Source organism: Panthera uncia, chromosome D4 (assembly GCF_023721935.1).
Source record: "Panthera uncia isolate 11264 chromosome D4, Puncia_PCG_1.0, whole genome shotgun sequence".
In the NCBI taxonomy this organism is placed as follows: domain Eukaryota; kingdom Metazoa; phylum Chordata; class Mammalia; order Carnivora; family Felidae; genus Panthera; species Panthera uncia.
The window spans coordinates 91,557,617-91,584,774 of NC_064807.1; the positions used below are offsets into that span (position 1 = coordinate 91,557,617).

The window sequence follows — 27,158 nt, forward strand, 5'->3', positions numbered from 1 at the left end:
GGTGCCCCGCAGACGCTGCCGTCTCAGGAGGAACACACGTACAGGTTGTCTCCTGAGCATGTATGTCTCTGTGGGAGCCGGAGGTGCTGGCGGCCAGGGCACCTGGGATGTTCCCTGGTGGTTCTGGCCAGAGCCCATGGAAGTGACAGCCATGGGTGGGGCAGGACACGACTCCGTTGGTGTTTGCACTTGTATCTTACAGTAGATATACCTGTTGGGGTAGATTCCTAATGCCTGAAAATGTTCTTGCAGACCCTTCCCAGCTTTGTGGCTTGCCAAAGAGCCTCTGTTTTTTTGTATCTTGTTAAGTAGCATGTTGGTAGATCTGTTAAAAACTCAGTGTGATGATCTTGGTATTTTATTTTATTTTATTATTATTTACTATTTTTTTAATTTACATCCAAGTTAGTTGGCATATAGTGCAATAATGATTTCAGGAGTAGAATCCAGTGGTTCGTCCCCTATGTATAACACCCAGTGCTCATCGCAACAAGTGTCCTTAATGCCCCTTGCTCATTTAGCCCACCCCCTACCCACAACCCCTCCAGCAACCCTCAGTTTGTTCTTTGTATTTAAGAGTCTCTTATGTTTTGCCCCCCCTTTTATATTATTTTTGCTTCCCTTCCCATATGTTCATCTTCCACATATGAGTGAAGTCATATGATATTTCTCTTTCTCTGATTTTCGCTTAGCATAATATAATACCCTCTAGTTCCATCCGTGTGGTTGCAAGTGGCAAGATTTCATTCTTTTTGGTTACTGAGTAATACTCCATTGTATATATATACACCATATTTTCTTATTCCATTCATCTGTTGATGGACATGGGGCTCTTTCCATACTTTGGCTGTTGTTGATAGTGCTGCTGTAAACATATAAACATGGGGGTGCATGTGCCCCTTCGAAACAGCATACTTGTATCCCTTGGGTAAATACCTAGTCGTGCAATTGCTGGGTCGTAGGGTAGTTCTATTTTTAGTTTTTTGAGGAACCTCCAGACTGTTTTCCAGAATGGCTGCACCAGTTTGCATTCCCACCCGCAGTGCAAAAGGGTTCCTCTTTCTCTGTGTCCTCGCCAACATCTGTTGTTGCCTGAGGTGTTAATGTTAGCCATTCTGACAGGTGTGAGGTGGTACCTCGTTGTGGTTTTAATTTTTATTTCCCTGATGATGAGAGATGTTGAGCATCTTTTTCATGTGTCTGTTAGTCACCTGGATGTCTTCTTTGGAAAAATGTCTGTTCTTTTTCTCATTTTTTCACTGGATTGTTTGGTTTTCAGGTGTTAAGTTTGATAAGTTTTCTTATAGATTTTGGATACTAATCGTTTATCTGATATGTCATTTGCAAATATCTTCTCCCATTCCATTGGTTGCCTTTTAGTTTTGCTGATTGTTTTCTTTGCTGTGCAAAAGCATTTTATTTTGATGAGGCCCCAATAGTTCCCTTTTTGCTTTTGTTTCCCTTGTCTCTGGAGATGTGTTGAGTAAGAAGTTGCTGTGGGTGAGGTCGAAGAGGCTTTTGCCTGCTTTCTCCTCGAGGATTTTGATGGCTTCCTGTCTTATGTTTAGGTCTTTCATCCATTTTGAGTTTATTTTTGTGTCTGGTGTAAGAAAGTGGTTCAGGTTCATTTTTCTGCGTTTTGGTGTCCAGTTTTCCGAGCACCACTTGCTGAGGAGACTATCTTTATTCCTGCTTCGTCCAGGATTAGTTGGCCATACATTTGTGGGTCCATTTCTGGGTTCTCTGTTCTGTTCCATTGATCTGAGTGTCTGTTGTTGTGCCAGTACCATACTGTCTTGATGATTACAGCTTTGTGATACGTCTTGAAGTCCAGGATTGTGATGCCTCCAGCTTCGGTTTTCTTTTTCAGGATTGCTTTGGCTAATTTGGGGTCTTTTCTGGTTCCGTACAAATTTTAGAATTGTTTGTTCTGGCTCTGTGAAGAATGCTGGTGTTATTTTGATAGGGATTGCACCGAATATGTAGATTGCTTTGGGTAGTATCGACACTTTAACAATACTTGGTCTTCTAATCCAGGAGCATGGAATATTTTCCATTGTTCTGTGTCTTTATTCTTCCATAAGCTTTCTATAGCATTTAGTGTATAGACTTTTCACCTTTTTGGTTAAGTTTATTCCTACGTATTTTATAGTTTTTGATGCAGTTGTAAATGGGATTGATTCCTTAATTTCCCTTTTGCTATTTCTTTATTGGTGTATAGAAATGCAGCTGATTTCTGTGCATTGATTTTATATCCTGTGGCTTTGCTGAATTCATGGATCAGTTTTAGTGTTGTTGTTGTTGTTGTTGTTGTTGTTGTTTTTGTGGAATCTTTTGGGTTTTCCACATACAGTATTGTGTCATCTGTGAAGAGTGAAAGTTTGACCTCCTCCTTGCTGATTTGGATGCTTTTTATTTCTTTGTGTTATCTGATTGCTGAGGGTAGGACTTCCAACACTGTGTTGAATAACAGTGGTGAGAGTCTTCGTATTTTAATAGGAACTTTTGGTCTAGCTAATACTTACTGTAATTTCTGGCATTCATTCATTCATTCATTCATTTAATTTTAAACATTTATTTATTTTTTCTTTTTTGAGAGAGAGAGCGAGCGAGCGAGTGAGCCAGGGAGGGGCAGAGAGAATCCCAAGTAGTGAATCCCTCTGTGCTGACAGCCTGACTTGGAGCTCGAATTCACAAACCGTGAGATCATGACCTTAGCTGAAATCAGGAGTTGGACGCTTAGCTGACTGAGCCACCCAGGCACCCTCAAATATTTCTGTTTAAATTTCCTTTGTTGTTGTCTTTTGGGTTGATATTTGTTTTAATTTTCTCATTTCCTTTCTCTTCACTCACTTGGAGGCTACATACTCCTCTTTGTCGCCTCCAGAGGTCGCTCTGTGATCTGGTGTGCAAGTGTTGTGTCCTTGGTCTTGAGACAGGCGAGAAGAGGGAGCTGCAGGTGCCGGGGAGCGAGGGAGGGAAGGTGCGCTGGCCTGCTGAGCTCCGGCGGGGAGACCTGTGGAGGCCTCGGGTGCAAGTTCAAGAGAAGCCTGGTAGGACTTGGGGACAGCCGAGGTGGCCTCCCAAAGTGGTCACAAGGGTTGGTTCTTGGCAGTGACAGTGGTAAGTGGCTAATCTGACAGAGGACAAGCCTGTTGGAGAGAGGTCAAGGGCAGCTGGCATGGCTATTGAGGCAGTGACTTCGGATGCTGGTGCTCTGAGGGAGAGGGCTGGGAGTCAGTACTCCAACCGGATGTCCTCTCATCCTTGTCCTGTGGAGTCACAGAGGGTGTGGCTTATGCTTCTCTGAGGGTGGCCTGGAGGCCCAGTACAGTGTGGGACTGTTGTAGGACAGGGATGAAGCAGGAGGTGGGGGCAGGTCACCCCAATGGGCCTGTTTGCTGCATGAGGTTGAGTGAGGGGGCCACCCAGGCTTCTCCTCACTCTCAGAGACTGGTATGGAGGGCTTCTTGGGAGACGTTACCCTGGATTTGGAATTCTAGGTTGCTGGTTCATTTCTCTTGCTTTGTTTAAGGAATGATTCCACCGTCTTCTAGTTTCCATGCTTGCTTTTTAAGAAATTAGCTTGTCGTTCCTTTTAAAGGACTTGTTTTCTCTTTGGCCTTTTTTTTTTTTTTTTTTTTTAATTTTTTTTTAAAGAAATCTTTTTCTCGTTTTTAATGTTTATTCGTTTATTTTGAGAGAGAGAGAGAGAGCACGCACAAGCGTGGAGGGGCAGAGATGGATAGAGAGAATCCCAGGCAGGCTCCGTGCTGTCAGTGCAGAGCCCGATTTGGGGCTCGAACTCACAAACCTTGAGATCATGACCTAAGCCAAAATCAAGAGTTTGATACTCAACCAACTGAGCCTCCCAGGCGCCCCTGGCCCTTTTTTTTTTTTTTTTTTTTTTTTTTTTTTTTTTTATGTTGAAGAGTGTGTGTGTGAATGCGTGTATGTGTGGTGCATACAGAAAGGTCCTTAAGGTAGGGGTGCCTGGGTGGCATAGTCAGTTAACTGCCCGACTTCGCTCAGGTCACGATCTCACAGTTTGTGACTTTGAGCCCCGCATCGGGTTCTGTGCTGACAGCTCGGAGTCTGGAGCCTCCTTGGGATTCTGTGTCTCCTTCTTTCTCTGCCCCTCCCCTACTCACGATCTGTCTCTCTCTGTCTCAAAAATAAACATTTGAAAATTAAAAAAAATAAAAGTCCTTACGGTATAAGCATCCTGTTAATAAATAATCGTAAATGGCTCCAACCTCACCCCAGGTCAGGACACAACAGAGCCTACCCCCCGCCAGAGGGGCTGGCTCTCCAGGCTCTGATGGTGACAGCCCCCATCTCTGCACTTCTCTGGTTTGACCACCTTGCAAGCACCCGCAAACCATGTGGCTTACCCGTGTTTGCCTCTCAGCTTTGTGCTCATGGAGTCCCACAGTGGGGATTCTTCTGTGTCTGCCTTTCAGTCCAAGGGCAGAAGCCTGCCTTGTGCCCGTGACCACTGAGGGAGGAAGTGTGCCTGAGCTCTGGTCCCTGGGCCTGCCTCTGCTGCCCTCGTGTGAGGTGCCATCCTGGGAAAGCAAGTGGGGGCAGGAGCTCTGTGCTGGTCTGCAGCTTCTTGTGGGTCTTAAACTGTTGCAAAATAAAATGTTACTTATTGTGGAAAACCAGCCCTTTTTAGTGTTGTTTTCTGTGGCCTTCTGGGCTGACCTGATGCGTAGGGCTTGGCTCCAGCTGCCTGGATTCTTAGCCTGATGTTTAATTCACTGGCCCAGGCTGCTCACCCTCTGAGCTTGGGAGCCTGTGATTTTGTGTATTTTTCTTCCTTTAGAACCTGAGCTTTTCTTGAGATTCCCCAGGAAAGATATGAGGCGGGCTTTTCTAGTTTGCCCTAAGTCCAAGAGTGTTGTTCCCTGGAGACTCCGCTTTTGTGGGGTGTCTCCCACCCCACCGTGTCCACCGGGCAGGCTCTGGCTCTGCTCCCTCTCTCCAGCCCCAGAGCAGCACTAAAGCCACCGCCGTCTCTCCTGGGCTGCTGTCCTGCCGGGGTCTGAGAAGTGTCCTCTCCCAGCCAGGAGCGCCTTTGAAGAGTGGTTTTGATACCTTCCCATCTGTTTAATTTTCATCCTCGGGTCTCACTGGGAGCAGCAGTTATTTCATTTGGGCCCCGGTTCTCTGCAGTGTGGCATGCCTTGCCACGTGTGGCTGTTTGAATGTAAATGACAAAGTTAAACGAAAGGAAATGTGTGCCCCTCCGGCCTCAGCTGCACCTCCCAAGCTCGGGGGCTGTGTGTTCGGGGCGGCTGTGCTGGGCGCAGACAGAGAGCTCCAGTGCCAGCACTGGGGACGTCCGTAGTGTGGGCACCCCTGCCACTGGGCACTCATAGCAGCTGCCCTGTCCTGGGTCCAGGTGTGTGTGTCCCCATTGACAGGCCACCTCCATCTGCTCCCCAGCTCTGGGTGCCTGTCGCCCTGTCCTTCATGTGTTAGTGTTACTGCCATGAGCCTATGAGGTGTCTTCTAACACAGAAAGGTGGGTGTTCTAACAGTCACAGAGCCCGGAGGGGAAGGACAGAGCCACACCTGTTGCACTGACCCCTGAGCCTAGGGACTGCCATGGGGGTGTGCCATGCACACACCCACACAGGATCTTGCACATTCTGCACGCTCTCACAGGGGCCTTTTGGGGAAGAGGGGTGGGGGTTGGGATCTGCCTGGACTTGGTGTGTCTGGCCTGGAGCTTAAACTAAGTCCGTCCTGCTGGATGGACTGGAGCTTTTCCCTGGGGACCTGCTTCCCTGTTCTCACCATTCTCTCTGGGGGAATCCCGTCAGTCACGTGGGGATCTCCTGGTTTGACTCTCTTTTCTCTGTCTCCTCCCTTTGTCTCGCGGTCTTCCCTACCTTTTCCTGGTGATGATCACTTTTTTCTGGGCTGACTGGCGTGGTGTCGGTTCTGGATTGTGTGTTCCAGTGAGGGTCTGTGTGCTTGTGTGTGGGCTTGGTCACTTTTTGCTCCTCCTTTCGCTCAATCGTGCCGGGAACTAGTTGTGAGTCCTCAGACCTGCCCCTGAAATCTCAGGGAGGGCCTGGTCCTCTGATCCCTGACTTTCAACTCTGCTTGTGGCCAACAGCCCCATCCTGCCCTCTGGAATTTGGCAGAAGTCTCCTTCGAGGCTCCCTGAGTCACCTCAGCTCGCTGGTTTCCCTGTGCAACACTCTGGGTCTATTTAAAAATTTCTTAACTCATTTTTAAAAAATTTTTTTCTAATGTTTATTTTTGAAAGAGAGAGACAGAACGGGAGTGGGGAAGGGGCAGAGAGAGAGGGAGACACAGAATGTGAAGCAGGTTCCAGGCTCTGAGCTGTCAGCACAGAGCTCGACACAGGCCCCAAACTCACAAACTGTGAGACATGACCTGAGCTGAAGTCGAGCACTTAACTGACTGAGCCACCCAGGCGCCCCACTCATTTTGTTATTTTTGTTTTTAATTGCTAACAGCAAAAACAATACTATTCTTAGCCTTCTCCTAATAAGTATTTATTTTATAAACTAAATACTAGCTTTTGGTATGTCAGTTTAAGAAGGTGGAGGTTTTTCCCCTATGGGGAAGAAAGGTTTCAGTTGTGAGATAGCTGATTTGCTTCTAGCACACGACCTATTTTAAAGTTGGGGGCTTAAGTTTCACACAGACTGAAGTTTATCTATGTGTACTTGCTAGCTCATTAGTTTTCCAAGTACATGCTCTATTGGGAGAATTAGAAATTGCTTCAGAATACATACTACTGGAGATCAGTTTTGGTTCTGCTTATTTTGTTTGGGAAGCATTAAAACAGCCAGAGAAAGAGGTCACTGAACCAGAGTGTCCTTTGGTCATTGTAGGCCAGGTGACGGCCTGCCTCCTGGCCCAGCCCCACTGAGCGGTCCCTTCCACATCCCTTCTTTGCCTACTTTAGAAGGTTTTCACTTCTTTTTAATTTCTAAAGGTATTGTCACTAACGTGCTTTAAACATTTTCTATCAAATTGGTTGGAAATGAAAATGCTCTTTTTTTAAATTTTTAAATGTTTATTTGTGTGTGAGAGAGAGAGAGAGAGACAGAGCACGAGCAGGGGAGAGAGGGAGACACAGAATCCGAGGCAGGCTCCAGGCTCTGAGCTGTCAGCACAGAGCCCAACTTGGGCCTCAAACCCATGAACCATGAGATCGTGTCCTGAACTGAAGTCAGAGACAACCGACTGAGCCACCCAGGGGCCCTGAAAATGCTCTTCTTGAACTAAAGATTTGGCAATAATAGAACAATCATGTCTTTGAATTCGGTTCTGAAGACTCAGTTATAGTTGGTCATTAGAAATGATTTTTTAACGTAGCTCCCGAGGTCTTAGCACTTGCAAGTGTCTGAAGTGTCTGAATGTGAGCCAGGTGGGGGCTACCGTGGCGGCTCCCCCACACCTGAACTGTCCTGTGTCACCAGGCGGGCGCAAACATTGACACCTGCTCAGAAGACCAGAGGACCCCATTGATGGAGGCGGCAGAAAACAACCATTTGGACGCAGTGAAGTACCTCATCAAGGCCGGCGCCCTCGTGGACCCGAAGGTACGCTACCTGGTCTGAATCCCCTTCCAGTTTTGTGTCGAAATTTCTCATAAAGCTAAGCCGGGGCCGGTTCCTCGTTGGAGCAGCTTCAGGAATTGGCAGCCGGCAGATGTCCACCTGGTAGTCCAGAAGCAGTTGTCTGCTCTCCTTGCGTGGTCACGGGTCTATTTGGGAGAATACTAGTGAGCACTGGGTGTGCTGTGCCTGGCGATAGTCGCAGCAACTAGTAAGGAGTCTGCCGTGCCCAGTCTCTCCCTCCTTCATTTTGTGCGCTTTTCCTCTTCTGACTTTAACTTAGAGCAGTTAGACACCCCACTCCAAAAGAGCATACAAATTGGGAAGAACAAGTAAAATGATCTCTGTTCGTAAATGGTGTGATTTTATATGTAGAAAACCCTAAAATCCCATCCAAAATCTAGAACTAACAAACGCATTCAGAGAAGTTATAAGATACAAAGTTAATACAGAAACATCAGTTATATTTTTATACACTTGAGATGAGTTATCCAACAAGGAAATTAAGAAAACAATTCCATTTATAACAGCATCAAAAAGAGTAAAATACTAGGAATAAACTTAACCAAGGACACGAAAGACTTATAGACTGAAAACCACAAAACATTGCTGAGAGAGATTAAAGAATTGACTTAAGAACACGGGAACATGTCCTGCGTTCATGGGTTGGACGAGTGAATATTGTCACAATGCCAGTACCGCCCAGAGTGAACCACAGATCCAGCGCAATCCCTGTCAGAATCCCAACGAGTTTCTCACAGAAATAGAAAAGCACGTCCTGAAACTCCTACGGATCTCAAGGGACCCTGAACAGCCAAAACAACCCTGCAAAAGAACAAAGCTGGAGGCCCCACACTTCCTGACTTCAAAACCTACTACAGAGCTACCGTAATCAACAGAGCGCAGTGCTGGTGTGAAGACAGAATGGCCCAGAAACGAACCCTCAAATGGATAAAGTGATTTTTAGGAGGGGGCCAAGACCACTCAGTGGGAGGAAAGGGCCATCTTTTTAACAAATGGTGCCAGGAAAAGGGAATCTCCACATGCAAAGGAATGCAGTTGGGCCCTTACTTTAGACTGTTTTCAGATATTAACTCAAAATGGATCAAAGATCTAAATGTAAGAGCTTAAACCATAAATGTCTTAGAAGAAAAGATAGAGGAAAATCTTCTCAACATTCATTGGATATGGCAATGATTCCTTGTATGTGACACCAAAAGCACAGACAATAAAATTAAAATAGATAAACTTCATCAAAATTGAAAATTTTGTTTGTCAAAGGATACTATCCCAAAGTGTGAAGAGACAACTCACGGGATGGTAAAAATAGTCATAAATCTTGATAGGGGATTCCTATGCAGAATATATAAAGAACTCCTACCACCCAATAACAAAAGTCCAACCCAGTTCAAAGATGGGCAAGGAGTTTGAATAGGCGTTCCTCCAAAGAAGCTCTATAAATGGCCAGTTAGCACACAACAAGATATTCAGCATCACCAGTCATCGGGGAAATGCAAATCAAAACCACAGTGAGTCACCTCACCCCCTTCGGGCAGCTATTATCTAAACACGGAAAATAAGTGCTGGCAAGGTTGCGGAGAAACTGGAGCCCTCGTGCACTGCTGGCAGGAACGTAAAATCGTGCAGCTGAGTGGAGAACTGTGGCGGATCCTCAAAAACTTAAACGTAGAATTACCATGTGATCCAGCTTTTCCAGTCAAGAAACTGAAAGCAGGTGCATGAATCAGTGTTTGCTCCCCCATGTTCTCAGCAGCATTGTTCACAAAGCGAGAAGGTGGAAACAGCCAAGGTGTCCCCCTGCAGGGGGACAGGTTAGTGAAAAGTGGTCTGTGTGCATCGTGGGGGTTCGCTCAGCTGCGAATGGGAAGGAAGTCCCAGCACCAGCGTCGTGCTGAGTGAGAGCAGCCCTCATCCTGTAGGATCCACTCCTGTGAGGACCCAGGATCATCAAATCTAGACGCTGGAAGTAAGTTAAAGGATACTGGGGGCGGGGCCAGGGGTGGGGTGGGGCGGGGCGGGGCGGGGCGGGGCGGGCGTCCCTTCTTAGTGGACCCCACGCTTCCTTCCAGAGTCCGCACCCACGGTGGCACGCTACCACTGACTCGTACACTTTAAGGTGACTAAAATGACAAGTTTTATGTTGTGTACCTACACATGTATTTGTTTAGAGCCACGATAAAACTATAAAAACGATCTCATGGTCTTTCACAGTGTCACACAATTTTCCAACAAAAAACTTACACTGTTGATAGTAATTTATCAGCTTCCTTTTTCCATCAAATATCACTATTTTTCTGTCATTAAATATTATCTTATCACATTATTTTAAGTGGCTGCATTGTATTTCATATTATATTGTCATTGTATTTCATGATGTAACGTAATGGTATCGTTTTTAGTCAGATTTACTTATTGCCTAATATTTAGTTTTGAATTTCCATTATACACAGTGCTTCAGTAAAACGTTTTCTTAGCTAAGTTTTGGTACATGTTTGGTTTCTTTAGGACATATTTCTGGGTGTGGAATTGTTAGATCAAAATATATAATCATTTTTAAGGCTTTTTATATTTTTTTCTGAAGGGCACCGAGAGTATGTGAGCACTCGCTCCTGTCTGCTCTTACCAATGCCGACTATTAGAGATTTTTTTGAAAAATATTAATTAACAGTTTGATACACGAAAATGGTTTGATATACGAAATTTATTTTTTTACTATTTTAATTCACTTGTCTTAAAGTGCACACTTTGGTGTATAGCTATTCATATGTTACGAATATTTGTTCCAGCTTATGTTTATAAAGTCGTTTGCTTTATTTTTGGTGGTTTTGCAATCTGGAAACTACTATTGTATAAATATAGATAGCTATTTTTTAAAAATTATTTTTATTTTTATTATTTTTTAATTTTTTTAAGTTTGTTTATTTTGAGAGAGAGGGAGTGGTGAGGCACAGGCAGAGAGAGAGAGAGAATCCCAAGCAGGTTCTGCACTGTTAGTGCAGAGCCTGACGTGGGGCTTGGACACATGAACTGTGAGATGATGAGCTGAGCTGAAATCAAGACTCAGACACTTAACCAACTGAGCCACCCAGGCGCCCCTGTAGATAGCTATAATTAATCCTCTGTGTTATGATGGGTGGGTGAGTCTCGCATTTACCTCATTCTCTGATGGGTTCACAGGAGCCAGCGCCCAAGCTAAGCACCAATGCAGAGGCAAGAGGTTAGTGTTCAGGGCTTTACAGAAGCAGCAAGAGCCTGTAGACAAGGACTGGAGAAGTATCTGTGGCTTGAGGGGAGCAGGCATCTGAAGTGGGTGACTCGTAGACGAGCTTAGCCATAGATTGGGTGTAGTGTAAGAAGGTGGTCACTGAGGTTGAAGACTGATCATTGAAATTATTCAGTCTGAAGAAGAGGTTGTAGGATAGTTTCCAACTGATATGTAATTGGAGTCCCAGAAAGAGGAGAGAACCTGGTAGAAAAAAATTATGTTGGGAAAAAAATGGTCATAAACTTGCCAGATTTGGTAAGAAAACAATCTACAGATCCAAGAAGCTGAAAAAACCCCAGACTGGGTAAATTCAAAGACTACCTCACCTAAGCACAGTGTGGTTAAAACTGTTGACAACTGAGAATGGAGAAGGTCTTACAAGCAGCTAAAGAACAGCACGTTACATGCAGGCGGGCAGTGTCACAGCGAGCCACCAACTTCTCATCTGAAACGATGGGGTAGAAAGCTCAAAAAATTGTCAGTCCAGAAGACTGCATCCAGTAAAAGTCTCCCTGCAAACGAATTGTGTAATAAAACATTCCCAGTTGAACAAAAGCTGATAGGATTTATTGGTACATTTGCCCAAATAGGGTTAGGAAAGCCCGGGAGTCAGCCCAGGAACCGCCCCTGGGAAAGACTGTTGTTTTCTCTAAATTTCCAAGAAGATAGGGGCGCCTGGGTGGCTCAGTCGGCTAAGCGTCCAGTTTCAACTCGGGTTGTGATCTCGCGGTTCGTGGGTTCGAGCCCTACATTGGACTCTGTGCTGACAACTCGGAGCCTGGAGCCTGCTCCAGATTCTGTGTCTCCCTCTCTCTACTCCTTCCCTGCTTGCATACACGCACGCTCTCCCTCTCGCTCTCTCTTGTGCGCGCTCTCTCTCTCTCTCTCTCTCTCTCTCTAAAATAAACATTAATTTTTTTTTTTAATTTCTAGAAGATAAAAGACTATTTAAAGCAGAAGTAATATCTGTACAAGGTGCAGTTCATACCAGTTTAGAAGTAAAATGTATGCCACCAACAGCACCAAGCAAGAGCCATGAATGGAGCCCTGCTGTTGTCAGGCTGTCGTTTCTGCTGTGGGAGGCAGTAGGTATGAATCCAAGGTGACCGATAAAGAGAATAATATCGTCATCCCCAGAGAAAGCACAAAGAAAATAATTTACAAGAAGTAACAGCTTTAAGGACAATTTACGAAAATCGAGTAGAGGCGGTAAGATGGGATCCTGAGCAGTATTTGTATAACTACAGGCAGGAGAAGAGGAGTAAACACCAATGGTACAAGGAGCCCTGTCCCTGTCCGTGGTGACACCACGTGTGAAGACTGAACACACCAGGACCAGCTGTGTGCTGCTGCAGGGTGCTTGCGTTATTGGAGACACGGCTGGAAATAAAAAGGATGGAGAATGTAGATCATGCAGATGGTAAATGTGAGAATCAAAAGGAAAAATTTTTAAACTTCTATAAGAGAAAAGATTATCTTTGTGATTGCAGCATAGGGAAAGGTATCTTAAGACACAGAAAAGTACAAAAACGGTAAAGTTAAGTGCATTAGAATTAAGAATTTCTAATCAACAGGATGTCACAAAGTTCACAAAAGGCAGGCTACACACTCCCAGAAGATTTTGCAGCACACTGGCAAAGGATTCATATCCAAAACTATAAGGAAGTCCTACAAATAAAAGAATCCAAAAGAAAAACAGGCAAGGAATGAGCGGCAGTCCTCAGAAGAGGAAGTCTGAGTAACCAGCAAACACGCGGAAGGCGCTCAGCCTTTTGAAAACAAGCCTGAGACCCTGTTGTGTAGCCCTCGGATGTGGTGGTGCTCAAAGGTTGGACCGCCCAGAGGAGCCACAGCTCCCCCTGCATCCCTGTTGCTGGGCGTGTGCCCCCGCCCCCCGGATGTGTGAACAGGGGACGGTTTTGCAATCTCAGTGCATCTTTAAAGAGCACAAAGTCAAACAGAACACTTGAGAACAAGGCAAGCCTTTAAAGCCAACAACCATACGTTTTTGTGTTTATCATACAATTAAAATTTTAAACACCAGTAATCACAGGATTGGACTGTGTGGGTTTTCTTGAGAAAAGTGGGTTTACTGATTAACTTCAGTCTTGATAAGAAGTGTGTATTATATGTATGTGAAAATGTAGGATTACTGCTCTTAGGGTTAGAAACGGAGAGAAAGAGGGAATAAGGAAACATGGTCAATAGAAAGATGGGAGCCGGTGGGGAGAGAAGCAGAGGGGCCCGTGAGGAGAAGACGGTGGGAGTGTGTCCGCGTGGGTCCTTGAGGTGCGTGCACAGGAGGGATCCATCTGTGAAAGATGCTACCTCAGGTTGGCACCGAGCCTGGCTGTATAGACGGGGCATGGATGGTCCCCCAGCCCTCCCGGAACCCCCGAGTCTCTCCTGGAGCTTCCCGAGTCCGACCTCTCCTCTCCGGTGGTGGGTGGCTTTTGTTTTGTTTCGAGGTAGTTCAATTAATGGGATATATTTAGCATGCCTAGCAAGCAGAGCTGAAAGCCAACAGGGAGATGTGCCCAAGCAGCCTCAGGAAACAGAACGCACTCAGTCAGCCACCAGGACGTGTGTGGGGCTGCGGGGCAGGCTTTGCCCCTGTTCCGAGCCCCTGCTCTTCCCTGCCATTTATTATCTTTAATCCTGTGGCGTACAGACAGTGATTGCTGCCTCATTAGCACTGCTTTAAACGTGCAGTGGCAACCATTTCTTGTAGAGGTCCTGATGGGTACTGTGGCCCTCTGGTCGTGTGAGGAGTGCAGTGGCTTGAAACAGTCCCAGGGGCCCTGTTGGAACAGAGGGACAGGTCACCGCACCTGGCCACATGGAGAAGCCTGGGGCGTGCCACGGCCTGTCAGACCGTGAAGGAAAGGGAGGGACAGCGGTTCACATGTGTGCCTGCAGGCTGTCTGCAAGTGGAAGGCCCTTTGCCACCTGAGGCCTCGTCCCATCGGCGTCAGAAGCTCGGGGTCTGGACCCCAGTGGTACGACCTCTGAAAACAACCCCACCCTCCTCTGCCTGGGCTCCTTATCGTTCTAGACGGCACCTCCCCCCCGTGGGGAACGAAGGTTCGCTGTGGCCATGCGCTCAGGGCCTGGCACGCTGTAAGTCATGTGATTTCTCTGGATCGAAATGGCGTTTGTGTTGCAGGACGCAGAGGGCTCCACCTGTTTGCACCTTGCTGCCAAGAAAGGCCACTATGATGTGGTTCAGTATCTGCTTTCAAATGGACAGATGGACGTCAACTGTCAGGTAAAGCCACGTCCTCCACTTACCGACACTCTACCTGGCTGGTTGGCCAGAGACCCCAGTCTGGGGGGACCTTTGTACAAAGGACCTTTGTAACAGTCCTGGCTCCCTGCCTGTTTTCTGTGGCCCCCCTTGCAAGGCCTCGGAAGGCCTGGCCTCACTCACCCTGGCTGCCGCCTCCCCAGGCCGCCCACTGCTTACTCTGAGAGCTCATCCCGCAGTGACCTCTTGGGCCACCGTAGTCTCCTGGCCTGGGTGAACATGTCACCACTGAGTGGGGTCCCTGACCTCCTGTATGCCGGGTGCCCTCCCTCCCGTCGTGCCCATCTTCCCACCTAGTGGCTCTCAGGGTTCCAGGGCAGGGTCTTTGCGTGACGAGTAGTCCTTGGCCTGAGGAGGTCCCATGTGTGTCAAGTGAGTGAGTGACTCGGGAGAGCATTGAGGGAGCTTCCCTCCCACTTGCTGGGGCCCAGACCCCTCTCCTCCCACTTGACTCTGGGCTCTGGGAAGGCTGTCTTGGCATCACAGGCTCTGCCCCATCTTTTAGGAGTGTCGTTGCCTCCAGCCCAGCTCTCTGCAAGCCACCCTGACAGAGACCCTCCCCAGTGGCCTAGAGATGTGGTTCCCTGCCATGTGCCTCACGGCCCACCTCTGCTCTCACAGGGTCCACGGGCTAGACCCCTACGCTGTTTCATTTTCTGCCTCCCATTTGGTTGGGTTTTGAACATTTCCTCTCCTGGGCTGGGCTGGCTCCACGAGGCCAGCTTGTCCCTGCAGTGTCCCCAGTGCCCAGGCGGTGCCCACAGCCAGCCTGCAGGGAGGGCCTCGCTACAGCCATGGAAGCTGCATATCTGCCAGAGAGATGTGGCAGCTGGGGGTGTGCAGGGAGTCGTTTGGGAGGTGCTGGGGAGGGTTGAGCTTTCTGCCACCAGACCATGAGTTGGCAGCGTGATACGCATTTCCTGAGGACTTGCTTTTCCTGGTTTAAACAAAACTACCCATGACCAACTGAGTAAGGAGAGACAGGCCTGGGTGGGTGGAGTGGTAGAAAGCCGACTGGTCAGAACCACGGTGGACCCTACAGATGGGGTCAGTCTGCGAAGACTTTCTGCCGTCTGCCCTTCAGGAGGAAGCCAGAACTGCGCACAGCCTCCGTCAGTCTCTGGGCTTGGATTGCTTTCCGTCCGCGGTTCTTGGCAGCCTGGTCTTGCTTCCTCCTCGGGGTCTGTGTCACTAGGGCCAGCACTTCCCACCAACCAGACTTCTGGTCTCTGAGGGTCGGTCTGGTCGACGGTGTTTCTGGTCCAGGGATCCAGGCAGGTGCACTCAGGTGTGCGGGGTATTGTCCTGGCAGTGTCTGTCCTCCAGGCTGGAGAGGGGCGAGGTCCCGCAGAACCATCTGTCCCCCTCAGAGCAGAGGTTTGTGAGGGTCACACTGGGTGGTTCTGGCTCCGTCTTGCACCCACTGAGATGTCTGGGGCTATACCCGGAGCCTTGGTTTCCTCACCAAGAAAATGGGAACTTGGTCTGGCTCCCGCCTCTTGGGGCCGCCTTATAGGTCCTCAGTGAGACTGCTCTTCATGTAACTTGTCTCTGGGAGCTGTGGTGAATTGTAGGGCTTTGTGTTTTGTTTTGTTTGTTTTTTGAAATTAGGATGATGGCGGCTGGACACCCATGATTTGGGCCACTGAGTATAAGCATGTGGAGCTCGTGAAGCTGCTGCTGTCCAAGGGGTCTGACATCAACATCCGGGACAACGTGAGTCTCTGGGTTTCGCTGGTCCTAAGCAGGTCCTGGAGGAGGATGGAGAGACCAGGGCGTGCAGAGCTGACAGCTGAAGGTTCTTTTTCTTGGAAACCTGACCAAGGCTCTGCCCTCTTTTTCCATGTTTTCAGTGGCCCCTGGACCCACTGTGGTTTCCTCAGGTTGTTTTGTGTGTTGGCCAGTTGCTGGGTATAGATTGAGGGGCGGAGGTTCCTGAGACCTGCCTGTGGGTGGTACCTGCCTATTTAGAGGCGCACCTGGATTGAGGAGCCCAGGGTGCACACCATCCCTGTGCAGGTAGATGTGTGAGCGCCGGCTCATTCTGTGGTTGCCACCATGCACTCAGACCACGAGAGCTAAGGTGCTGGTATTGAAGGCTGGTTTTGTGGGACAGGTTTGGTCTCAGAAAATGGGGGCTTGGGGCCAAGGTCCGAAGACTCACCAGTCCCTGTGGGAGTAACCTCCTGGCAGCCTGTGTGTCAGCAGGCAACTCCGATTAATTAATTAATTAATTAATTAATGTATTTTTAAGTTTATTCAGTTATATTTGAGAGAGAGAGAGAGAGGGCACACACGCACAAGTGGGGGAGGAGCAGAGAGAGAGAGGAGACACAGAATCTGAAGCAGCTCCAGCCTCCGAGAGCTATCAGCAGAGAGCCTGACGTGGGGCTCAGACCCACGAACCACGAGATCATGACCTGAGCCGAAGTCGGACGCTTAGCCGACGGAGCCATCCAGGCGCCCCAACTCCAGTTAATTTAAAAGGGCATTTCTGGGAAGGTCACCGGGGACCTGCTCTGGAGCAAGGCAGAGGGACAGGGTTCCCAGAACAGACAGACGCAGTGCGCCCTGCAGAGCTATGTCCACTGTTACAGAGTGTCACCAAAAGCCATAAATAGAAAGTCTAGCCACAGACTCATTAAACTGATCATGAAATAAGAAAGCAGGTTGGCAGTAAGAGTTGATTGTTCCAAGCACACCGTTCAGTAGCGTGCAAGTCAGCGTGGAGCCTGAGAGTCCAAGGTAGGGAGGCAGGTGGCCTTTTCCGGTTCTGAACCCTGAGCGGGACAGGGCTCTCTAGACCCCCGCTTGAAGAAGGGGTGGGAGCAGCGAGCACCACCTGGTCTCTCATTGTGGCTGCTCAGCATTGGGACCCTTTCCTGCATCTGTGAGCGGGTCTCACCCTGCCCAGAAACGTGGCACACAGGCCGGGATCTGGGCCTGCAGCGCGTGGCTCGGCTGCGGGGTGTTTCTGTTCGTGTCCTCAGAGCTGGTGTGGGTACGATGACACCGCCTGAAAGGGACCGGGGACTGGAAGGTGAGGATAAAGGGAAGGGGTGTGGGGAGGTCCCTTGTGGCCGCAGCAGAGAGCAGTCGCGACCTGCCCTGCTGATGCTTTGTGACGTGGTTAGGGCAGTTGCAGCCGTGTGTCCTTGGGCATGGCGCCCCTCGTGCAGCTGTCTGGGGTCGGGGTGCGGGTGTGTGGGCAGCACACGGCTTCACAGAGTCCAGCGGGTGTCAGTGCTGGTGCTGCTGGCGGTCCTCAGGAGTCAGAACAATTGACGGATTGCGTGTCTGTGGGCCACGTGACGACGGAACCACGTTTCACCTTGACAGTTTCATCGTCGCGCTAGCGGCAGACTGTACTGTGGCAGGTGTGCAGTGACACGTACACCTGAAATAGATGCTTGTGAGCCCAGAGTCCACCACAGCCACACCAGTGCATGACACTCCTTCCCAGTTTCCTCCTGCTGCTTTGTAGCCAGCCGCCCGCACCGCTTTCTGTCCCGTGGGGGTTCTTTGTGAGCTTGGTGTTCTGTGGGTAGATCCCTGCAGTGTGGACGCTGCTCAGGCATCGTTGGTCTGGCGGTCAGTGTTCCGTCGTGTGGACAGATCAGCTCACTCGTCCCTTACCCGGTCATGGACATTTGTGTCTTCTGGGTCTGGCTCTCACACGTGGAGCCGCTGTGAACACGCACACAGGCAGGCCACACATTTGCATGGCCACATGCTGTCATTTCCCTCAGGTGACACCTGGGTCCCGTGATGTGTGTGTGCTCACGTCTGTGAGGACACCGCCCAGCTTCTGGAATGGCCACGCCCTTCCCAGTGTCCAAGAGCTGCTCCTTCCCCCTCCCCGGGCCTCAGCATGGTCAGTCTGTGTCCTCTTCTGGGAGGGGTCTGCTCACATCTGTTGCCCATGTTTTAGTGGGATGTTTATTGTTGTATCCTTCAGTTTTGAAGGGTTTAGTACATTTTGTGTACAGGTCCTCTGTATCAGATGGTTTACAAACCCTAACAAGTAAGCAGATGGTTTTTAATTTTGATAAAGTCCGGCTTATCAATTATTTTCTTTTTTTTAAATTTTTATTTATTTATTGAGAGCGAGGGAGAGAGAGACAGCGTGAGCAGGGGAGGGGCAGAGAGAGAGGGAGACACGGAATCCGAAGCAGGCTCCGGGCTCTGAGCTGTCCGCACAGAGCCCGACGCGGGGCTCGAACTCCCGAACTGTGAGATCTTGACCTGAGCCAAAGTCGGACGCTCAACTGACTGAGCCACCCAGGCGCCCCAATTATTTTCTGTTTATAGGTCACGTTTTTGGTGTTCTCTTTAAGAGTTCATTAAGAGTTCATTGCCTAACCTCAGATCCCTTTCTCCCATGTTTTCCTATAATAGTTTTTAGTTTCAGGTGGTCGTTTTCATAGATGGTAGGAGGTGTGAATCAGAGTTCTGTTTTTGTGTGTGGATGTGCGTGTGTGTGTGGATGTGTAGCTGAAAGTCCTCCTTTCTCCACAGAATTGACTTTTGTCCTTTTGTCCACATGTGCGGGGGTCCACACCTGCCTGTCCTCACACCATTGCCGTGCTTTCCCAATGCTGAGAAAGTGCCACCACGAGGCCCGTCGAGACATTACGCATAGCACAGGAATCCTCCCGAGTGTACCCCTTTCTCCCAACCTCATGCTTGAGTTGCTCTCAGACATTGTACTGATGCCACAGTACGTACTTTGTTGAGACTGTCAGAGATATTTGGGAAACACTGTCCTGAAGAAAGTCTCAAAGATCCGCTTGTTTGCTTAGGTCCTTCGATCCAGGGTCATTTTTCTTCTGTGCATCTCACTTCACTCACTGTCCTGGGCACTGGTCTGCCCGACACCAGTGCCCGCAGAGCCCTTTTCCTGCCCTCACTCGGGGGATGTTTCGCTGGGTGTGGATCTGTGGTTCACAGCTCCTCTCCATGCTTTCCTCACACTGCCTGCATCCTCGCCAAGGGGTCTACCACAGGGGACTCTCGGGGTGCCTTGTCCTTACTCCTCGGTGTACAGCACATCTGTTTTCTTTTGGCCGCTTTTAGAATTTTCTCTCTGTCACTAGATTTTGGCAGTTGGATTAGGATGTGTCTTGTGTTACTTGTGTTCGTGCGTGGAAGGTCAGTAAGGGTATAGTGAGCTTGGATTAGTAAGGTTAGAGTTTTGTCAGATTTAGAAATTTTTCAGTCCGTATTTCTTCCAGTAATTTTTCTGCCCACCCCCACTTCATAAGGGCCCCCGTTCTGTGATTAATCAGCTGGTTTGACATTGTTCCACAGCTCACCGATGGTCTTTTCATTTTCCCAAATAATTTTTTCACTCAGGATTGCAGTTTGGCTGATTTTAAAGCCATTCCGCTGGTTTTATTGCAATTTTGCTGTGTTTTCAAGCTCAGTAATCTTTTTTTTTTTTCTTTTTACACCCTATGATGCTGTTAATCTCCCCCAGTATGTTTCTGTCAGACACTGTAGTTGTCAGCTCTGAAAGTTTTGTTTGTAACCTTAGGTTGGATGCCAGACATGATGAAGTTTACCTTGCTGCGAATTTCTTTATTCCTGGAAATGTCTTGAGTCTTGTTGTGTGTGCAGTGTAGTTACTTGGAAACGGTCTGATTGTTTTGGGTTTTACTTTCTAGGTTTATTAGGTGGCTTCAAGCAGATCTCAGCCCAGGGCTGCTCATCTCTCCTGTGTGGGTACTGGCACTGAGCCCTCTGTGCCTGGGCTTTGTGGTGTGTCCTTCTGGAGGTCAAAGGTGGGGATGTCCAGATCTCCAGAGGCCTCTTTCCCAGCCGCACAGCCTGCTGTGCAAACCCCGGCCACCTTTTTTGTCCCCTTCTCAGGGATACAGTCCTTCATCATCTGAAAACCAGTATTTCACACATTTTGATTGTTTGGCTCTCTCAGGCGGGCGGGTTAGTCCAGCTGGTCCCTCTGGCTCTGTCTTTGCCAGAAACAGAGTGCCGCCTATCGCTTCAGATACGTGGGTCGGGCCTGTTGTGACACAGCAGGCAGACCTCTGTGAGTCTGGGCTGCATAGTCCCATGCTAGGAGGAGCCTTGGTGGGAGGGACAGTCTCAGCATGGAATTCTGGTTATAAAATCATAGATCCTTCTGATGAAGGAATGAGAAAAGAGGTCCCTAAGGAAATCACATTTTGCTCTGGAGCTTGCAGATGTGTGGAAGATGGAAAGATCAGAGGGGAGGAAGGCGACTCAGAACAACGTCCAGGAAAGGAAGCCCCAGGCAAATCCCGGCTTTTCACAAAATACCACGGAGGAGTCCGTAGAAAAGCCTGTGCCTGGGGCCAGCAGCTATTTGCCAACTGAGAGGACCACACAGTTTCTGTTTTACTTTTATGTTTCCTGCAGTTCATTGAGCTGAAAGCATTGGATGCACTCAGAGTGTGGGGATTGTCTGCGAGCACAGGAGCGTTACAGAGGGTCCCCTGGGCAGGAGAGGGCCAGGAATGGGGCGTGCAGAGTCACGTAGCCAGCACGTCGGCCCCGTGAGGGCGGACACGGGGCCGAGTGGGGCAGGCACTGTGCTGAGCTCTGCCTGGGTGCCACCGAGCCCCCTGTGGCGGTGTCAGAGTGAACAGCCAGGCTTGACTTTGGTGGTGGCTCCTGTGAGAACCTCGGGGTCCCCCAGGGGTGGGGACCCTTGAGCGGTGCACACTCTGCCGGGAGAGCAGAGAGCGCTTCCAGGGCAATAAATGTTTCTGCCACCTCTGAGGGTTAAGCCCTGAGTCCAAGTCAGAGAAAGAAAAAGACTCAGACTTTCACTTCCTTGTGTTCCCGAGGAAGAGGTTCACTAGAGGAGAGGCTCCATAAGTTGTGACGCGTGAGCTCAGCGGGCTGCAGGGCGGTCAGGGCCGCGGGTGCGCCTCGCCACCCGCAGTGAGCACGGGGCGGCCGCCTAGCTTGTCCCCAGTGTGGCCAGCTAGCCGTCGTGGGCTGTCCTGTGGTAGGCCGCTCTCCCTCCCGGCGGTGCCGCACGCTCCCTGTACCACGTTCCGCACGGGCTCTCCGGTTTTCTCCCTCTCGCGTTTGTTTCCAGAACTGTGGTGTGGTGCCCTAGGAAACTTGCTGCGATCGTTGAAAATCGTTTATATCTTGTGTACAGCACAAATGGTTTTTTCTCATATTTGATTTAAAATTTTTATTTTGTAGAGGTTTTCGGGAAGTAAAATTTTAATGCGGTCAAATTTGTCTACTTTTGTCTTTCTCAAATCTTACACAAGTATCGTCCTCTCCTGTGATTGTACTTCTATTCCAAAGTGAATATAATTTTAAAAATTAGATAAAGCACAGTACTCCCAAATGTGATGTTAATAATGTGTTGTGTTTAGGTTGGTCTTATTGCAGATGATTTTTTTATTCAATTTCCAAAATATTCAGTACTGTGCATTACTTTTATAACAAAAATGAAACAAAAAAGGAAGTGCCCTCGGCACTCAGACGGGTGCTCTGCCCTCCTCTTGGCGCGCTGCGCTGTCTGTGCAGGAGGAGAACATCTGTCTACACTGGGCTGCGTTCTCTGGCTGCGTGGACATAGCGGAGATCCTGCTGGCCGCCAGGTGTGACCTGCATGCCGTGAACGTGCACGGAGACTCACCCCTGCACATCGCCGCCAGGGAGGACCGCTACGCCTGCGTCCTGTGAGTGGCTCTGCTGCCGTGGCCCCTGCAGGGCTCCCAGGGTGGGCGAGGCCCTCCGAATGGAGCTCCTTCCCCAAGCGGGCAGAGGCGTGAGTCTCCCAGTCTGCGATTGAAGTCAGCATGGTTCCTTCCGGTTCAGGGAGGATCGTTGTGAAAAATCCCCAAATGCTTAGGTCAAATTGTCCGGCACCTCCGGTCTGGGGCGACGGGCCGGCCCTGCTCAGGAGGGGTGGAGGTGCCGGTGCTGCTGCTCGCCACTCGCCAGAGCTGTTCCCCATGTCACTCACACGTGGCTGCAGTTGGGGTCCTAGGGAGCCGCTGTGCTCCCAGTGGGAGCTCAGAGATGAGGGGTTGCCCTGTGGTGGGGGCCGGAGCACCGCGCTGCCGCTCACCGTGCGGTTCTGACTCGCATCAGGCCCTCGGAGCACCTCCCGGCCCCTGACCGTGTCCTCGGCCACCTGGGTGTGCTTTACCCGTTCATCCTTGAGCGTGCTTTTAAATGGGAAAGCCAGGAGACCTCAGATACCGTCCTTAGTTCCTTACACGCTCTTCCTGACGAGAAAACTGAGGTGACTTTTGATTGTAAATGTGGGAGGAGGAGTAATGGAGTGCATTCCTGGTGAGTCAGGCTGATCTTTCTAGAAGCTCTGGTCAGCAAAGCTTAATTTCCAGATGAGTGGTGTACTCTCTATTTTTACTGACTAGAGTCACTTCATAAATCTCATCCTCATGCCTTTAAATTAAGATCTGAATGTTTTGTTGGCTTACATTTTTCCTTTTAGCCTCTTTCTTTCTCGGGATTCAGATGTCACCTTGAAAAACAAAGAGGGAGAGACGCCCCTGCAGTGTGCCAGCCTCAACTCCCAGGTGTGGGACGCTCTGCAGATGAGCCGGGCGTTGCGGGACGCAGCCCCCGACAGGCCTGTCCCGACGGAGAAGACGGTGAGCAGGTGAGGAGGCCGTTCTGGGGCAAATGGTGACACGTGGGGGTTTAAGAGTTTGAAACAAAAGCTTCTCTTCAAGCTGAGGCGTCCCCGGGCCCGAGAGCAAAGTGCCTGGCCCAGCCCTCAGCGGCTGCCCTGTTGGGGCATCACTTGTCACCGCGAAAGGTAACGTCCCCCCTTTCCGGCGGCAGAGACATTGCTCGAGGCTATGAGCGAATCCCCATCCCGTGTGTCAACGCTGTGGACAATGAGCCGTGCCCCAGCAACTATAAATACGTTTCTCAGAATTGCGTGACGTCCCCCATGAACATTGACAGAAACATCACCCATTTGCAGGTCAGCGGTGCTGGCGGGCGGGGGGGGCGGCGGGCCTTTGGGGCCCGGGGTCCACGGATGTTTCCCCAAGAAGACCCGGCCCTTACAGCAGTTGTCTTCCACCAAAGAGCTGAAAGGCAGATAAAGATCCTTCCTGAAAACGGACCCTGTATCCTGTGTTGGGTCCCTAGCCCCCAGGGCAGTGCCGAGCATCCCCTGGATGATGGTAGTGATTGGTAGTTTGTGGGCCACGCTAGAGCGAGGAGCCCGTCCTGTGCCTTGAGGGGCCTGGCTCCTGCTGAAGTGAGATGTGTGCCCTCAGGGCTGGACCGTGGCTCGGCACTCTGCCTTTCCCTGTTGGGCAGCGTCTGGCCTCAAGTGCAAGCCTGGCAGGATTTCCTTCACGTGTCCCTGTCTCATGGCCCCGCATGCCTGACCACCCCCTCCTCTTCTCCTTCCTGAAGGCTCTTCTTCCAGAGCCCCTTGTGCAGGCTGGCAGTGTCTTAGAGGCTGGGTGTTCTCTTCTGCCCACGTGCCCTCTTCCTCAGGGCTGCACACCGCCCGGTGTCCCTGAGAATGGAGACGTTAGGGCCAGTCACCTTTCTTCCGCACGGGCGTGGCTTTCAGAAAGCACGTGTCAGGTAGAGGGGTGGTTTTGAGACTCGTGAGGCTGTGAGCAGAGAACAGCTCTCCCGTGTGACGCACGGTCTCCCCACAGTACTGCGTGTGCATTGACGACTGCTCTTCCAGCAACTGTATGTGTGGCCAGCTCAGCATGCGCTGCTGGTACGACAAGGTGAGCCTGCGGCTGGGGCGCGCTGTGCGGTGAGTCCCCTCCGACCCAGGACGGTGCCCAGCCGGGCTGGGGCAGCTGGGGAGATGAGGAGAGGGCTCTGAAGGCCAGCATCCAACATAAGAAACTTAAATGCTCTTGGAGTTGAGAGTTCAGAGGTCATCGGTGGGGGTGGAAGCCAGGGTGTCCTGGGGTGGGGATGAGACACAGGCTTGGAGGGGAGACCATGGCAGACGGTTGTCTCCAAAGTCACCTTGTAAGGAAAGGGGCACGGGCCTGGGGCTGGGGTGCGTGTTCTTAGCGAGGCATGGCTGTGCCGAAGGTGAGCAAGGGCAAGCATTCTGAGGAAAGTTCTCAGTGTTCAGAATGGCCCTGGTGTGTCGCCTGATGGCTTGGCGGGCGACAAGTGGCCAGGTCCCCGTCATGGCTGTGGTCCTGTGGGCTGCAAGGCCGAGAGTGAGCAGTGGTCCGGGGGGCACCGACCCCTTGAAGGAGGCGGAGAGGCCTATGGGCTGGTGGCCTTGCTGAGGCTGAGTGAGTTCCAGGGAGAAGGAGGGAGGCCGACCACGGCAGGTGTGGACTCCTGCTTTGATGCTTCCCATCCAAAGCACGAACATGTAACTTTATGCTCTTACCCAGCTACGAAGTTTGACCAGAAACCCTCGTTTTCATAATAAGGTTTTTAGTTTGTAAAACTGTGTTGGTGTCAGTTTATTTAGCATGAGTGGCGAGCCGTGCTCGGTCCTGACTGCACGTCTGTCCCCAGGACGGCCGGCTCCTGCCGGAGTTCAACATGGCGGAGCCGCCCTTGATCTTTGAGTGCAACCATGCCTGTTCCTGCTGGAGGAGCTGCCGGAACCGCGTCGTGCAGAACGGTCTCAGGTGAGCGTGAGCCCCGGGAGCCCCTCCCTGGGTGCAGGATTTTAAGCCCTTCGGTAGAGTGATGTCAGGTCTGTTTTCCAAGTTTGAAAGTGATTCTGGTTTCTCACGAAGTTCATTGTATTTACGTGTATTCCATACAGACAGGAGCACAGTGTGTTCAAGTGCATCTGCGTGTGCACAGTAGAGATGAAGAGGTGCTGTCTCCTCTGAGTCCCGTGTCCTCTGGCCTTTTACAGGCTGGAGTAAATAACGTGAGAGTCCTGCTTCCAAGCAGCTCAGTTGTGGGTGAGGCCCACTGAGCTGGGGCTGGGAGACAGGCTTGGTGTGAGCACTGCCTCTGTCTCCCAGTTAACGTGCACACAGCAACTGTTAGGGCCACTATTGTTTTATTTTAATACTCAAGCCATTTCTGAAACATCCCGTACTGTCTGCGTGTCTCTAACAGCGACAGTGTGATGGTGTTCCGGTACAAAACATCTCAGACCACATGGGTGCCTTGTTTTTAAGACACTCGGGGTACTCGGTCCAGTGAGGTCTGGCCAGCACCCTTTGCACTGGCCAGGCTCGGACCCGTTACCTGAGTGTCCCCTGGCCGTGAGCCTTTCCTCTGTACACGAGCTTGAGAATTAGAAGACCTCTTTCCGCCCTCTCAGCTGTGAAGGGGATTTATGTATGACATCAGTCTAGTGTCACGGTATCAGCAGCCAGAGAGTGCTTCTGACCAGCCCACACGTCCCTGTCCCCTGTTGACAGGACATCCTCTGGGGGAGGACAGATGTGCCCTTCGTCCCCAGGACCCCTGGACACACCAAGGGGCAGGTGGGTCCCCATGGCCCTGGGCCTGGGAGAGCTCCCCATCTACCCTGAGGGGCATGCCGGGCGTTAGCCCCTTTGCCCGTCATCACAGCCTAGAGGCTTGGCTAGACCTATCCCTGTGTTCAGATGAAGGAATGGGAGGGCCAGGGGCTGTGCTCCATGCGCTGGCATTCGGGCCCAGTTCTGAGGCCATCTTGCACTGACTGAGTGCGCACCGTGGACATCAGTGCGAGAGTCGCTGCTTCTTTGAACGTGAAGCTCTGAGGTGCTCTCCAGTTAAGAAGGCAGTATCTTCCACTCTGTGTGCTGCTGTGGCTGGCAGTGTAATCTGCATGTGAGCTGAGCTTTGGGGAACTTGGCAGTGAGTGGCTGACCCTGTTTTCCAGGGCGAGGCTGCAGCTCTACCGGACACAGAACATGGGCTGGGGCGTGCGGTCCCTGCAGGACATCCCCCTGGGCACCTTCGTCTGCGAGTAAGTGAGTGCCTGGGTCGCCCCAGGGCTGCCGGCTGCCTCTGCCGTTTTGTGGACAGCAGAGCTGTGCCTGGGACTTGCGGGTATCCCTGAAAACCAAGTTCATGTTGTCTCCACCCCTCACCTACCTCCTTGGCTTTCTGCTTGCATTTAGGCTCTTATCAGGTCATGGCTCATTCAAGATGGTACCATTCAGTGGTTTCCAGGGTAGGGTCACTGTGGATCCCTGGTCAGAGAAGGGGTTTCTGTGTCGCCCTTTTCTGGGTCCTGAAGTTAAATCCCAGCTCAGTCCCTGGCAAAATTTTCCAAAATGCTTGGCGACAGTTTAGAGGGCCCCACCATGGCTGCTGTGCAACCCGTCCTGCCATCAAGGGCAAGGCAGTGCTGTCTGGTGTTCTCACGCGCGTCTTGCTTCCTGCAGGTATGTGGGAGAGCTCATCTCTGACTCGGAAGCTGATGTTCGGGAAGAAGACTCTTACCTCTTTGATCTTGACAATAAGGTAATGTGTTTGGAGGGGTTGGGGTGTAGAGCAGATTGCAAGTGTGCAGCATGGGAGTGGTAAGGAGGCTCGCTCACACCGGCCCGCTCTGCGCTCAGGAGGCCTCTGGGCTCGTGCAGAGAGTAGCCTGCCTCTCCCGAAGGTGCTGAGCCCGGATGCACCAGCCCTCTGAAGCCCCGCTGCTCATGGGATTAGAGCCCATGGCCGTCAGAGGGCAGGGGGCTCACGGTGACAGGCAAAGTGGGAGCAAGACTTGCGTGAGGCATCAGGGGTTGCATGTGTGTCCCAGCTGCTCTCCTGGTTGTGGGGACAGTAGTTGGACCCTGGTCTTCACTCCAGGATCCAGGCTTCCGGGGACTTTTGGAGGCAACCTCATGCTGTCCTTGCCCTACCCTGGTACCTGTGTTGTTTTCGGTTTGTGACTTTCGTGTTTAAGAACTTACAGAAGCAGTCAGGGTAGAAGTGGGGACATGGGGCTCTCTAGCCAGAGTCCCGAGTAGCTGCCCTGTGGATGAGGACTGAGCCAGGCCCGGACCTTCCTGCCGTG

The 27,158-nt window shown here is 50.6% G+C and overlaps 1 protein-coding gene across 5 annotated transcripts in view; it reads left to right on the forward strand.

The window, feature by feature from the left end:
* The window catches only part of EHMT1 (euchromatic histone lysine methyltransferase 1), a 125,766-nt gene that overhangs the window by 90,412 nt on the left and 8,196 nt on the right, over positions 1-27,158 (forward strand). For 4 of the 5 annotated variants that reach the window (XM_049632660.1, XM_049632658.1, XM_049632651.1 and 1 more), the window contains 10 exons: positions 7,470-7,592; positions 14,060-14,161; positions 15,812-15,916; positions 21,734-21,888; positions 22,671-22,838; positions 23,024-23,168; positions 23,866-23,943; positions 24,707-24,822; positions 26,025-26,111; positions 26,533-26,611. In XM_049632660.1, coding sequence (XP_049488617.1) covers positions 7,470-7,592; positions 14,060-14,161; positions 15,812-15,916; positions 21,734-21,888; positions 22,671-22,838; positions 23,024-23,168; positions 23,866-23,943; positions 24,707-24,822; positions 26,025-26,111; positions 26,533-26,611 — 1,158 coding nt within the window. Of the gene's footprint in view, positions 1-7,469; positions 7,593-14,059; positions 14,162-15,811; positions 15,917-21,733; positions 21,889-22,670; positions 22,839-23,023; positions 23,169-23,865; positions 23,944-24,706; positions 24,823-26,024; positions 26,112-26,532; positions 26,612-27,158 lie in introns of those variants that run through there. The other variant, XM_049632664.1, reaches the window with a different exon arrangement.